Source organism: Phaseolus vulgaris, chromosome 3 (assembly GCF_000499845.2).
Source record: "Phaseolus vulgaris cultivar G19833 chromosome 3, P. vulgaris v2.0, whole genome shotgun sequence".
Taxonomy (NCBI): Eukaryota; Viridiplantae; Streptophyta; class Magnoliopsida; order Fabales; family Fabaceae; genus Phaseolus; species Phaseolus vulgaris.
Window position 1 is genome coordinate 51,712,520 of NC_023757.2, and position 12,719 is coordinate 51,725,238.

Genomic DNA, 12,719 nt, shown 5'->3' on the forward strand with positions numbered 1-12,719 from the left:
TTGAGTGACAAATATAAATCAGGTAGATATCGAAGATATTAACTGTGCAAATTATGTCCAACAGCATTATAGTATGTGTCCTTGTTTCTTTCCTAGCTTGAAAAGTAGACATTAGCACAAGAAATAAAATTCCAATAACGTGCATGCATTCACGTCTATTTATCAGAAAATAAGGAATGCTACGCTATATGAAATACTCAGATATTTTATATAATATGCCACTAGTGAAGTGATCATGGAGCTCGAGAATTATAACTAGCCCCAGCATGATCTTCATAGCAATCTGAATGATCCTGGCAATGTTGATGTGATAGAGAAATTCAGACCATATGGATGACTGCCCATGTTGCCAATCATATACGATAGTAGCAGTTTATGAAGTAAAGTAGCAAAGCTTCTTATCGCTTCCATTCCAGATCTTCGCAATGAACTCGAAGTTTAATGCCTTTCAGGGAGTTCTCCGGTTGGCTTTTCATGTTTACGTTTCAGATACTTCCCATCCCCAGCAAGTCCAGTATATTTAGTAAGAATCTTCGAAATGAAATACGAAATTCCACGACAGATTCAAGAGTCAGAGCATGCTTTAACATGAAGACGAGGGATGAATGATCTTGCTACTCAACAGTTTGGAGATCATCATAGCATTTCTCATTGGTGGGGACCAAGACCTCATTTTTTTAAAAGCCATGTCATCCACCTAGACAAGCACTGTCTATGAAGGTACTCTGGTAAATCTGCCTAGAAAAATAACACATTAAATAATCAGTTAACAGTAGAGTGATGTTTTATTTCACCTTTATCAAGAACAATAATTAGAACAATAATTTTATTTTATTTTAAACAATAAATATTATACAAAGAAACACATATTGGATGCAGAGGGGCGTATTCAGTTCAAATATGATATTTGAGCGCCGATAATAAAAGGATAAAATACTTGAATCAAACATATTTAGAAGTAATAGCCAAAATATCTATAGCAATTCAAAAAGCAAGGTTTGCCAAAAGAGACAAATTGATCTATTCATATAAACTAGAAAACATTGATAAACAAGACAAGGGTCATAATTAAGGTATTACACAAACATAGAGATAGGGTACATTATCAAAATTCTAAGACATGGTTATGATAGAATGTGTAAAATTAATATAAAAACAAAGCTAAAAATGAAAAAGAGAATTGACATTTTGAAAACGAGCAAGTCATTATAGGCATTGTAATAAGCCATAATCTATCTAATTATTACTGTGATATATATATATATAGACACACACACACACTCAAAGTGTTCAAGAAGTAAAACACATGTACAACACAACACAGTTACTATTTTGAAATGCCAGTGCTTCCTCAAATCAGACTAAAATTCAATCAAGATATTCAGTGATTTTAACAACCAAAACAAATACCACGGACATTTTTAATTTGAAAGCAACCATGCAGTTCTATGTCCACAATCACTGCTTCAAATTCTACTAAGGAGATTCTCGTTTTTTCTGGTAACTTAAAATCTCATCTATAGGCAGAATCATTATGATCAAAATCCAATAATTTTCACCTTAAATGTTGCAGATACGATTCCATCCACTAATGTTTATACGCCTAAAAGTTTATTCAAAGATATGGATTATGGAACTTACACTGCTCAACCCTGAAGAGTATCCATCAGTTGAAAGCAACCAACTTCTAGTATTTGACAGAGAAACTAACTTCTGGCTAGCAGAATCATAATCTAGCAGTTCATCATCGTCACCATCTTCATCACGATAATAGGTCCTCTTCTTCTTTCTAGCCTTCTTTTTTCTTCTACTTTTTACTCTAACTGAAGAACTGCTATCAAAACCAGAACAATCTTCTTCTGATGGTCCATCCCGCTCTGGCAATGTATGTTTATTAGAGTTACGAAAACCAATTTGATTATTAACAAACAAAGACTCCCAAGACTCGGGGTTCTGGCATTCTCGTGACAGTCTATAGTAAAGAAGCCATGACAGAAGTCCCACATACTTTATCACTTCAATAGTTTTCATCTTATATTTGTTCTTTAAGATTGTTGTCAAGATATTAGGATTGCTTGGGATTGCAGACATCTTTGACACAATTTCATTGATTTTTTCTTGTGGCTCCCAAGCCTCTTCATCACGTAATAGGCGTAGAAGCTGCCTCCGCTGTGCAGTGACAGCATTTAGCAGCAGTAACTGGTCAATAGATCCATAAGCACCACATTTAGAAACTAAAATCGCAAACAAATTACTGATGTCATTGAATTGTTGAAGTTCCATTCTTGGGCCAAGAGATTCACAAAGCGATTCCACAAGGTAGCATAAGTCTTGATCTTCAAGAACAATAAGAAGACGTCCACACAGAGAGGAGAAGGGCTGCTGCCCAAGGAATTCATTTACAACATCCCATATGTCTTTATATTCCTCCTTATACATTAAATCAATGAAATATTGCACAAAGAATGACCTGTCAATGAAAAAAATATCACCATCCTTCACTGACTCAGCAAACTCATCAGATGACCAAAACTCAGGTACATGTTCTAGAAAGTTTTCTACAGTTTTCTGAATATCCAAATCCAGAAAATAATGGGGCTTAGTAGCAACTACTGCTGGTGACTGCCCGTGCTTTCCTTTCCACTCCAGCTCCTCCCAACAAATATCTCTATTTTTAAATGCAAACTGGGACAGTGCCTTGAAACCTTTCCCCTGCTCTAGTCCACCGCCAGAGGAAGAGCAGGAAAACCACAGCAATACTCGCTTGGGATTACCTGCATCCCATACACAAGTTATACAGTCAAAGAAAGAACTGCTCCACACACTTGTTTTGCTATCATCACGAATTCACAAATCATAGTAAGTCCGATTTAATGAATACAACACCCATCACATATATATAAAGTTCAACCAGAAACCATTCAAAAATTCACAACAAGATTAAATCAACAAATATTACACTGTTTGAAACATAGAGCAACAAGGTATCGCTAAAAACAACCAATGATGCATTCAGGATACAATACAAGAGTATAATTAAGGAGAAAGGCCCAATTTTCTCCCCTCGAATATGCATTTTTCTTCATTTTTTGTTTCTTCCCTGACACAACCTACTACTAACCACCAAAGTTTCAAATTGCAGTCATGGTTTGAAAAAATAATCCGTGACCACAATTTCAACCACAATGTCCAGGTTTTTGAATTCAATGTAACAGCCTTTCGACAGCAACCACAATTTCAACCACAATCACCAGTATTTGCCCACAGTTTCCTATGACATGATCGCAACGAGGACATGATCACAATTTTAAAAAACCTTGAAATTGCGACCAGCAACCGTGGTCACAATTTTATGGTTTCAGTCTTTAAGAGTCAATACAAATTGCAACACAACCAAAATTCAGAGCTCTCGTTCCCAATTTACAGCAACTTCATTAACTACTCCCAACAGCAGTTTAAAAGAGTAAAGAATGTGCAAACGGAACTAACCTTGAAAAAATTTCTCAAGCACGTGACTCCTCCGAGCCAAAACGGAACCAAGTTTGTGGGGCGAGGTGTCGAACATGAAATGCAGAAGCTGAGACGCCAAATCGCGCTTCGTCCTTGGTGTTCTTAGCAAAGCCCGAAACAGGTCACGCTGATGGAGTAAAGTGACGCAGTTGAAACCCGCGACGGTGTTGCAGAGCCATAAACGCGCCTCGGCGCGATCAACCGCGGACCAAATAACGGTTTCCAAGTCGGTGAGAAGGGACATTCTGGATCGAATTGAATCTTGATCGTCTACGACGTCGTTCCAATTGGGCTTCGTCAACAACAAGTCGATCATTTTCTTGCTCTGAATGAACAAACCCTACGAACTTGTTTTGGGAAACTCTGAAAACCCTAACGCGATGGAGCAAGCAAAATTGCTACGCAGCTCCGAACTAGCATGTCGCCAACCTATCAAATATCTATCTTAGAAAATTGATTTTTTAATTGAAAAATGTTTAATTAATTACTACGAGACTTTTTTTTTTTTTTTTAATAATGTCTGTGTATGATACACTTATTGGATTTTACTCTTGTACATTCATAAGACTGTTTAATGATATCTATGCTGGATACACATATTGGATCCTACTCTCGTACATTCATTCATAAGACATGATACACGTATTGGATTTTACTCTTGTAGATTCATAAGACATGTTAATGATATCTGTGTCGGATACACGTATTGAATTCTACTCTCGTACATTCATAAGACATGTATTGATAGTGTCTAATTCAAAAACTATAAGTTGTTTTTTGGATAACTAAATTCAATATCAATCCTTTATAATTTATCATTTGATTATTTGATTATGATTTTTATATGTTATAAGACTTTTTTTATTTATAATAATGGCTTGAAAAATCATATTTAGGATAATTTTTAATTGATTAATATAAAAAAATTATGTATCAAAATTAAACTTATTTAAAAAAAATTAGTAAATAATTTTTTTATTATTTAAACAAACAAAAAATTCAAACAAGCAATAAACTACAGTAATTCTTAAATGACTACTCCTTATATTTCAAAAGACTAATAATGATATACTCAATTTTCGACACACTTTAATTGATGGAAACTTATAGAGATTTACTAGATTGAGAATGCAAATTATAAAATTTGTTAGTGTAGCGAATTTTACTCACTAAAAAAGTGAGTTTAAAATAGAAAAGTAGATAATATACTACCATTTTAATCTTAAATATGTTATTTTAATTATCTTTAATCTCAATTTCTAATTAGACATATATAAAAAATTACTACCTTTTGAAAAATAAGAACTAAAATAAGTAGTACCAGTTGAAAATAGAATGTTAGATAATATATTACTAGCATTCAAAGAAAAACGTAAATAAAAGAACTATCATTTGATAACTTTAGTGTAAAATGATATTTTGTAACTTTGAAGAGTTAATAGGTTGTTTAACTATTTTATGCATGATACATAGAGAGATTAGGGTATATTAAGATAAAAACTTTCTTGTTTATTCGTACGAACAACAATCTGAAAAGGTGATATTTGAACCAAAATGTCTTTTTTTTTTTATCACTAATAAAAAGTAAATAAATAAGAACTACTTTCAGAGGTGATCTATGATACATAGTGTCTTGTACTACAGAATACAAATAGTATTATATAATGAAGTTCTTCATTGTGGGGGCATGTTGTATCAGATACTTATAGAAACATGTAAATTTAGGCAAATGTATCATGGTGCATCAAAATCATGTAAGGTTCTTTAAGCTTAATCAGATATTTGGTTTTCAAATACTGAGTTTGCAGCATTAAATATGCTCTTCTAACAGACTCAAGTAGAATTGTCTCCAAAAAAATATCACTGTGCAGTTTCACATAACTTATGAACACTAAAACTATAACCTTTAAAATTTAGTAGAGACTAAACTTAAAATTGAACATTTAGTTTTCCAAAACAAAAGATTGTATCCATAATTTGTCATCTTGAATGATGGTTAGATGAATACCATAAGTTTTTGTGGCATACTAATATCTTCTGAATGCTACTTCCATTCTCTGTATCTTCTTTATGGCATTCCCAAAGCATACCCTTACCAATGGTTGTGATAGCATCCGAAAAGTAAATGGATTCACGAATAACTGCATACCCATTAGGTCTTAAGATTCTATCCATTTCCAGCAACACGTATTTCATTTCACACCTGAAACATAAAAATATTTAGATGCAAAAATGGTGTACAAAAAAGGTTTTTATCTCTCCATTGTAGAAGAAATTTTTGGTTGAAGGGTTCACAATTTACTTCAGTTGCAATAAAGTCAACTTTATGGAACCATTGTAAGTGCAACAATAGTTATTTTCTTGATAAAATTTTAACTACAAGAGACACAAACTCTCATGTATGTGTAAATTTATCTTAGTGAGTAAATTAAAACATGTCAAATGATGAAACTGTTCTCTCCAATGTTGTGCGGCTGAAGAGGGATAGAAAGAAAATATATGAATGCAGAGAATAGTCAAGGTTATTTAAAAAATGTGAAGTTATGATTTATTTAAGACTATTTAAAAATTTTAAAATGATTAAAACCGACTTTTTACAATTAATATAGAATTATTGCCTCTTATTTCAGTATGGTTTTTCTAGGAGAGCCAAATTCTGATTTTAGTCGGAGAACCACCAGAATTCGATTATCCGTAAACCGAATTTCTAAGTGATTTATTTTTTCATTTAAAACAATGGGAAGGGGTGAAATTTTGAGAATTATGCTGTAATATTTTGCTAATTTATATTTCTTTATAATATATCTATTTATAACCATTTATTTCTGTAATTTTTAACTTGTCTAAATAATTATATCCTACACATATACTAAACATAATTAATTTTCTCAAATTGTTTCTTCTAAATTCATTAATTTTTATTTTTTTCCAAAATTTCCCCCATTTCCAAATAGAAAAACCATGCTATTCCTTAATTAAAAAGGCACAGTATGTTATATATGTGGAAATAAAATCGGAATCCATGCTGTGTCAGTCAAAAGTTCTAGAAAATAACTCACCTGTGGCTTTCTGCAGTGAAGAATCAATCAAGGTGAAGCAGGTCATATGTTCGAGGATATGTTGAAAAAGCTTCACACCTACCATTCAAGAATCGAATGAACATCAGTTTAACAAGCAAAACCATATTCATAAATAAATTAAAATTATGATTTATATTAAATGATAAATATGATTTTATATAATATTTTAGATTTTCAGTTGTAACTACTCTTTTAGCTGTAACTACCTAGGTAGCATGTAACATAAACATAAGAGGACACTAGATACATATAATCTCTAAAATATAGGACACAAAACAAACACGGATCTGTATATTATATAATTATGAATTATATAAATTGACAATAAAGATTTATGTGCATAAGTATGTTTCAGCCTTTTTTTTTTTGTAGGAGAAAGATGTTTCTCAAGACAGGTTCAAAGGGATTTCTTCCTTATTTTTATAATCATAATAAATTTTATACATTATGTTTAAGTTTTTAGAAAATTAATGTATTTCTTCTTCTTTAAATTATGTTAGAACCTAGAATTGTATGAAATCTAACAAATATTTTTTGAATTGGAGACTTCACCAAGTCCTACAAGCATCGTGTTCGATACATGAGTCCGACACGGACACACCATTTAAGAGACATGTCCGAGCCTCATTGGTTGTAACTACTTCAGCTGTAAAAGAGTTACTGTTGAAAAAGTAATTACAGCTGAAAATCTAAAATATTATGAGTTAATATTTATCATCTAATAGTTCATATCAAACATTTTCAAATTACCAGTCATGGAAGGTTCCAATAAGCCCTCGATCAAAAATCACAGGAAGTGTATTGGGAGCATAAGATGAGACCACGTTCATGACCCATACAGGATCATTGATCAAGGCTGCAGCAAAACCTCCATATGCTGTGTTCATGTCCATTATATTTCTTATCTTCTCTGTCCCAAGCTCAGGGATCAACTTCTTGTAGTACGCACTCTGCTTTTTCCATTTACTGTTATCCTGTTTGAAAGCTTTAGCACTCCCACGATGAACCATTGAAAGCCGTTCTGGTGGAACGTTCAACCGCTCAGGCCACTTAGAAATGGATGGCAGGCCTAATTTCCTAAACTTAGGATCTGGAACCACAATGCAGGGACGAATTGGAGTATACCATGCTGAATCTGGTTCGATCCCATCATCACAGCTAGGTGGATAGGTATCTCTAACCAGCTTATTGTAACAATTGTTATCTTCAGACTTCTGCCATACTGCAATGTCACCCTTTTCCTTGAACATTTTAAAGCACATTGAAGTTAGCAATTCCTGCAACTTCTCATAATCTGATGTTTGTGCTTCAATAGTTGTGTTCCATCCACGCCACCTGCGCTTGTAATTTACTGGTGGCCCAGACAAGACCCAAAATCCTCCGGGACGAACAATCCGGTGTATTTCGAGGAGATATGTACCACCTAAAATCAGATATCCATCATAAAGAACCGGAATTTAGAGTGAAGTTTTCAGCTCTAAGCAGAGAGAGATTAGAAGAAAACGAATGAAAAAACCATCATAAACAGTAAGATTAGAGTATACTATTTGCCATTTTATGAAATAGCCACACTTGTTAGGATAGGAAAAACAACTAAAATAGTCACATCACAGCTTCACCTTTACTAAAAGCAAAGTAGTAAAAGTTTCTGATTAAGGTCTAAGAATTCAGCTGTTCATTGAAAACTAAATGGCAGCATATGAAAGAACTCAACGTGTTTACAACAGATGCATTAAGTCCAAAATTTAGGCAGCCACAAACTGGTCATTACTGAAGGTCATGATCACAAGAAGAATTGAGCAAAAAAAATCTAGTTAAATACAATAAGTTCAAAATCCCTAGAAAAAAAGTACCAAATTCTGTCCATGGGATTAGACATCTGGAGCAATGAGCCATATCAAAGGAGTTTGATGGGAATGGAAGTCTCTGTGTAGAAATGACACCAAGAATTGCAGGGATACCACGCTCTAGAGCAAATTGAATCTGAGCTCGATGGTTATCTCTTGGTGCAAGAGAGAGAGTTAGAATCCCACGATCCAACAAGTTACCACCCCAGCTAGCAACCTAATATAATATAAATTTGAGTTATGTGGTTTAATTGATGTAACTCATGCTTATAACATCTATGAGTAATAGGACAGGACCAGAAGTAGAGTCAAGAAATAGGAATTACAATACTGGCACTTTCCAAATCCCAAGTTTGTGTGAGGAAGATACAATAACAGTGATGCAAGTGAAGAATACAGCGAAAATGTTTTAATCCCCCATTCCTCTCCTTGAGCTTCTACTTTAAACCATCTTAATAGGTGTTTTACATGCACAATGAAATCAATTGGTTCTTTGTTTTGGGGTACAATACAAAATAAATTGATTTGAAAATATATTCATGCAGCAGTTAAAAGAGCACAACTAGTCAGCATGTGCAGTTAAACTAGAATCATAGGAACTTTGAGAATTCCTATAAGCAGGCCACTAAAAAAGATGAAACACTCACCCCACAGCCAGTATCAATGGCAGTTCGAATGGTCCCATCTTTCATTTCTGGGATCAGATCTTGCATTAAATCAACATATTTTCCAACACCATTGGGGAACATAGTACCCCCACCCGGAAAGATAAATTTCTCTCCTTCCTTTTTCAACCAATGCTGATTAGACTTCTGCTTGTTAATCCACTCGTTTGGAACATTGCTGTAATTATACATAACACAGAACACTTGAAGCAGTGGCAAAATATCTATTAAAGGAAATTTCAATTAAGCAAACATTTTATTGATAGTAACAAATGATTGTTGTTATTTGAGGTGTTAGAGTAGCAGAGATGTCAAATTGCATAGTGATGTTTAACCTGAAAGTTTTTATAAAAAAAAACATTTTATTGATAAGCTAAAAGACATTTATTATACCTGTACCAACATTCATCTCTGCTCTTAGGCCATGTAATTGGAGTCTTATACCCATCCGGGGGAGGAACTAAGCATTCTCTCCTCTCAGATTTTGGAGGGCAATGGCGTTCCAACAAAGTAGGCTGACGGGAGATGTACTTCTTCCATCTCTGTTAAGTTTAAGCATACATAATCAATCAGAAAACTTTCTTCTGCAAGTCCTATAACATAAAAAAAATGGACTACTATTAGTAACATTACCCTTGGATCTGTGCATGGAGTGTAATCTTGAAATTCAGCACTGCATTCTGGAAAACTAATGTATTTAATTTGGAGAGGATTTATTGATGACTCCTTGGGGGACCCAATGGATATCTGACCATATATTGACAATAATCTGTCCTTCTCAGAACAAAAGATTATACCCATAAAGAAAGAAAATCCACATAGCACCACAAATATGATTGTCACAGGGACAATCATGCTCTTTTCCTGCTGGGTGACTAGTATTCCATCTTTGTTGTTCATTGTCTGAGAAATGATAAACTATCTGGAGACAAACAATGAACTCAATATCACAAATATAGAAACATGCTCCCCCAACTCATATATCTTTCAAGGAATGATAAGCCCAACAATTTAAAAAAAAAAAATCATATTCCATTTAAAATAGTCAGTTATTAACATTTATCAAACATAGATAGATAATCACTGATGAAAAAAGGGCACTCGGAACTCACGAGTTTCAACAGCCACACTCTAACCACCTGCCAAGAAACCAAGTTCTGTTAGTTCTCTGTTTTACCTCTAATAATAATAGTTATAATAATACTCTAGAAGATGCTAAAATACTTAAAAAGGGTGAAAGTAACATCAGTTTTCCTATCTGCTACATAAATCAAACAAGCATATACTATAAGTCATGCAGTATGCACTAAACTCCACAAAAAAAAAACAATTTCTCTAAGTTATCAATCCTAGTTTAACTACTTAGGTCAAAGAAGAACGAGGGATGAACAGAAATCAGCAATCTGTAAAGGGGCTATCGATGTTTATATTCACATAAAAAATACTTAAACACCAATATCAGAACCACACCAATGCAAGAATACACAAATTCCCATGATTGCTCGGCATTGTGGAACCAAAAAACTGACAAAGAGAATATGAGAGTGCAACATTTCATAAAAGGGCTAAAATCAAAGAACCCTCCAATCCAAGTTTCACCGATTCAGTTCAGAGCAAGAGGGCATATAATAATGTATTTTGTCCAATAAACAGTAAGAATTGAAAGTACTTAAAGCCCATCTGATTGTAAAACGGAAAATATAAAGACCTTGAGAAGTCATGCAGAAATCAGATCTGTGGCAGTAAAGAATGAAAAATGGAAGAATCCATGCAGCAACTCACTCAGATCCTAATGCCATCACTAACTAGCTCACTCATTATATAATACCAAATCTCTGCTGTTTTTGTCCCATGTTTGCGTTCAATTCAACTTAGTCCATCATAAACCTTTTTATTCATTTAAATCACCCAAATGAAAAAACGAATTTTGTGAACCAAGGATTTTCGTTCTTCATATTTTAACTGTCTCAAAATTAGATCTTTCCGATGTTTGTAATTATAATAATTTATCTAACAAAACACTCATATCAATATTAATAACAATACAGTAATACTTATAATTTTTAAAATAAAAATATTGTAGAAGAGATACTAATAATTTTTAAAATATAGTAGAATAATGTTTTTTATGTCTAGATCAAAATACTTATTCCTTATTTTTATAATTAATTAAAAATTTATACAATAAATTTAATTTTTATAAAATTAATATATTTTTTAAAATTATATTAATATCTTATAATTATCATAAATTTAATAAATATTTTTTAAATTAAATATTTTTTCGATACCTATCCTACTAATGGTATGACTGTCGATATCCAATACATACTTTACATAAATATGTCGTAGAAACCTCATAACTTATAATCAGCTTTCACGAGCTCAAATTTATCCAATCCTAAAGTTATCAATTTGTTCAAAAATAGAAAGACATTTTATTTATTTTTTATTCTTATCTTAAAAACAATTATTTGCTCACGACCATTCTCGACTAAACAATAGATCACTGTAATTCAGATGTTTTTTGTTTTTTTTCTAGCAAACCGTGTCGAGACAGCGATAATGTTACGTCCAATTTGTATCACTATTTTGGATAATTTTTTCGTGAACATTTTTAAATCTTATGAGAAATAAATTTATTTAAACAGATCTTAAAATTCCATTGAATATTAAAAGCAGTTAAAATGCAGAGACTTAATTATTCATAAAATAAAATAAAAACTATCTTCTCTAGAAATAAAAATTATACAATTTTTCTTGATATACACTTCTGGAAAGAAAAAAAAGTAAAAAAAAAAAAAAACAATTTGGTTATGACTTGATTGTGAGTGGATGTGATATTGAGAGATGAGGCGTTTACTCCTTATTCAATGGACATTCAAAATAATGTCTTACAAAGTAATTTTAAAATATTTAAATTTTTTAAAAATTAAGACATTTTATAATATATAATTAGAAATAAATCTTATCTTGTAAATTATTTTCATAAGATTAAGTTAGTTTTAAGACAATATATATATCATTTGTTGGATTTGGAATTTTTTGAACTTAAGGTTGATTTGTTGAATATTTTTGAGATATTAATGCTATAATTTTGATGAATATTTAATGAGAAATTAATGCAATAACTTTGGAATTGGATCTCGTACTTTAATTAAGATACTTGATCATTTATCAGTTATGAATTGACTATGCACATATTAAGAGACATGATTAAAGATCTTTCTAAATTAAATATAAAGAAATATTATTTATATATATAAATATAAATTTTATAAATTTGATTAAGTCTACTTGTTATACTCACTCATTTTACTTCTATAATTTTATCTTTTGGTCGAGGTTTTGTGATTAATTGAAGACCAGGTACCAAATTGTTTGAATTTGTTTATTATTAAAATTTGGAGCTTGATAATTGATTTAGAGGAAAATTCGTTTACTATTTCCTATTCTGTTTCGATTCAAATAAAACCCTCCTTTATTTCTGTTGATGAATTCATATGCACTGTAAGTATTTGATAAAATGTTTTAACAGTCGTTGATTCCATAGAAATGATCTAAGTGTGTTCTTATCTAAGTAACAGTTTAAATACCAACTCACAACAAACACAATA

At 32.1% G+C, this 12,719-nt stretch overlaps 2 protein-coding genes across 7 annotated transcripts; both read right to left on the bottom strand.

Annotated features, from left to right (window-relative positions):
* LOC137808623 (uncharacterized) lies at positions 1 to 3,965 on the bottom strand. 2 transcript variants are annotated; one of them, XM_068609828.1, is made up of 3 exons: positions 3,490 to 3,965; positions 1,642 to 2,774; positions 1 to 738 (listed from the first exon to the last, which is right to left on the bottom strand). In XM_068609828.1, the coding sequence occupies exons 1-3, from the start codon at positions 3,824 to 3,826 to the stop codon at positions 670 to 672; spliced, it is 1,539 nt and encodes a 512-aa protein (XP_068465929.1). In that variant the 5' UTR covers positions 3,827 to 3,965; the 3' UTR covers positions 1 to 669. The 2 variants fall into 2 exon arrangements, with proteins under 2 accessions (XP_068465929.1, XP_068465930.1); XM_068609829.1 differs by having other exon boundaries at positions 1 to 734; positions 3,490 to 3,957.
* A 1,265-nt stretch (positions 3,966 to 5,230) lies between these two features.
* On the bottom strand, positions 5,231 to 11,105 carry LOC137808624 (probable methyltransferase PMT20). 5 transcript variants are annotated; one of them, XM_068609832.1, is made up of 9 exons: positions 10,885 to 11,105; positions 10,215 to 10,241; positions 9,736 to 10,024; positions 9,496 to 9,644; positions 9,085 to 9,280; positions 8,444 to 8,654; positions 7,341 to 8,013; positions 6,570 to 6,647; positions 5,231 to 5,713 (listed from the first exon to the last, which is right to left on the bottom strand). In XM_068609832.1, the coding sequence occupies exons 3-8, from the start codon at positions 10,000 to 10,002 to the stop codon at positions 6,593 to 6,595; spliced, it is 1,551 nt and encodes a 516-aa protein (XP_068465933.1). In that variant the 5' UTR covers positions 10,003 to 10,024; positions 10,215 to 10,241; positions 10,885 to 11,105; the 3' UTR covers positions 5,231 to 5,713; positions 6,570 to 6,592. The 5 variants fall into 5 exon arrangements, with proteins under 5 accessions (XP_068465933.1, XP_068465934.1, XP_068465931.1 ...); XM_068609833.1 differs by having other exon boundaries at positions 10,931 to 11,087; XM_068609830.1 differs by having other exon boundaries at positions 10,811 to 11,033.
* Positions 11,106 to 12,719: the final 1,614 nt, after the last annotated feature.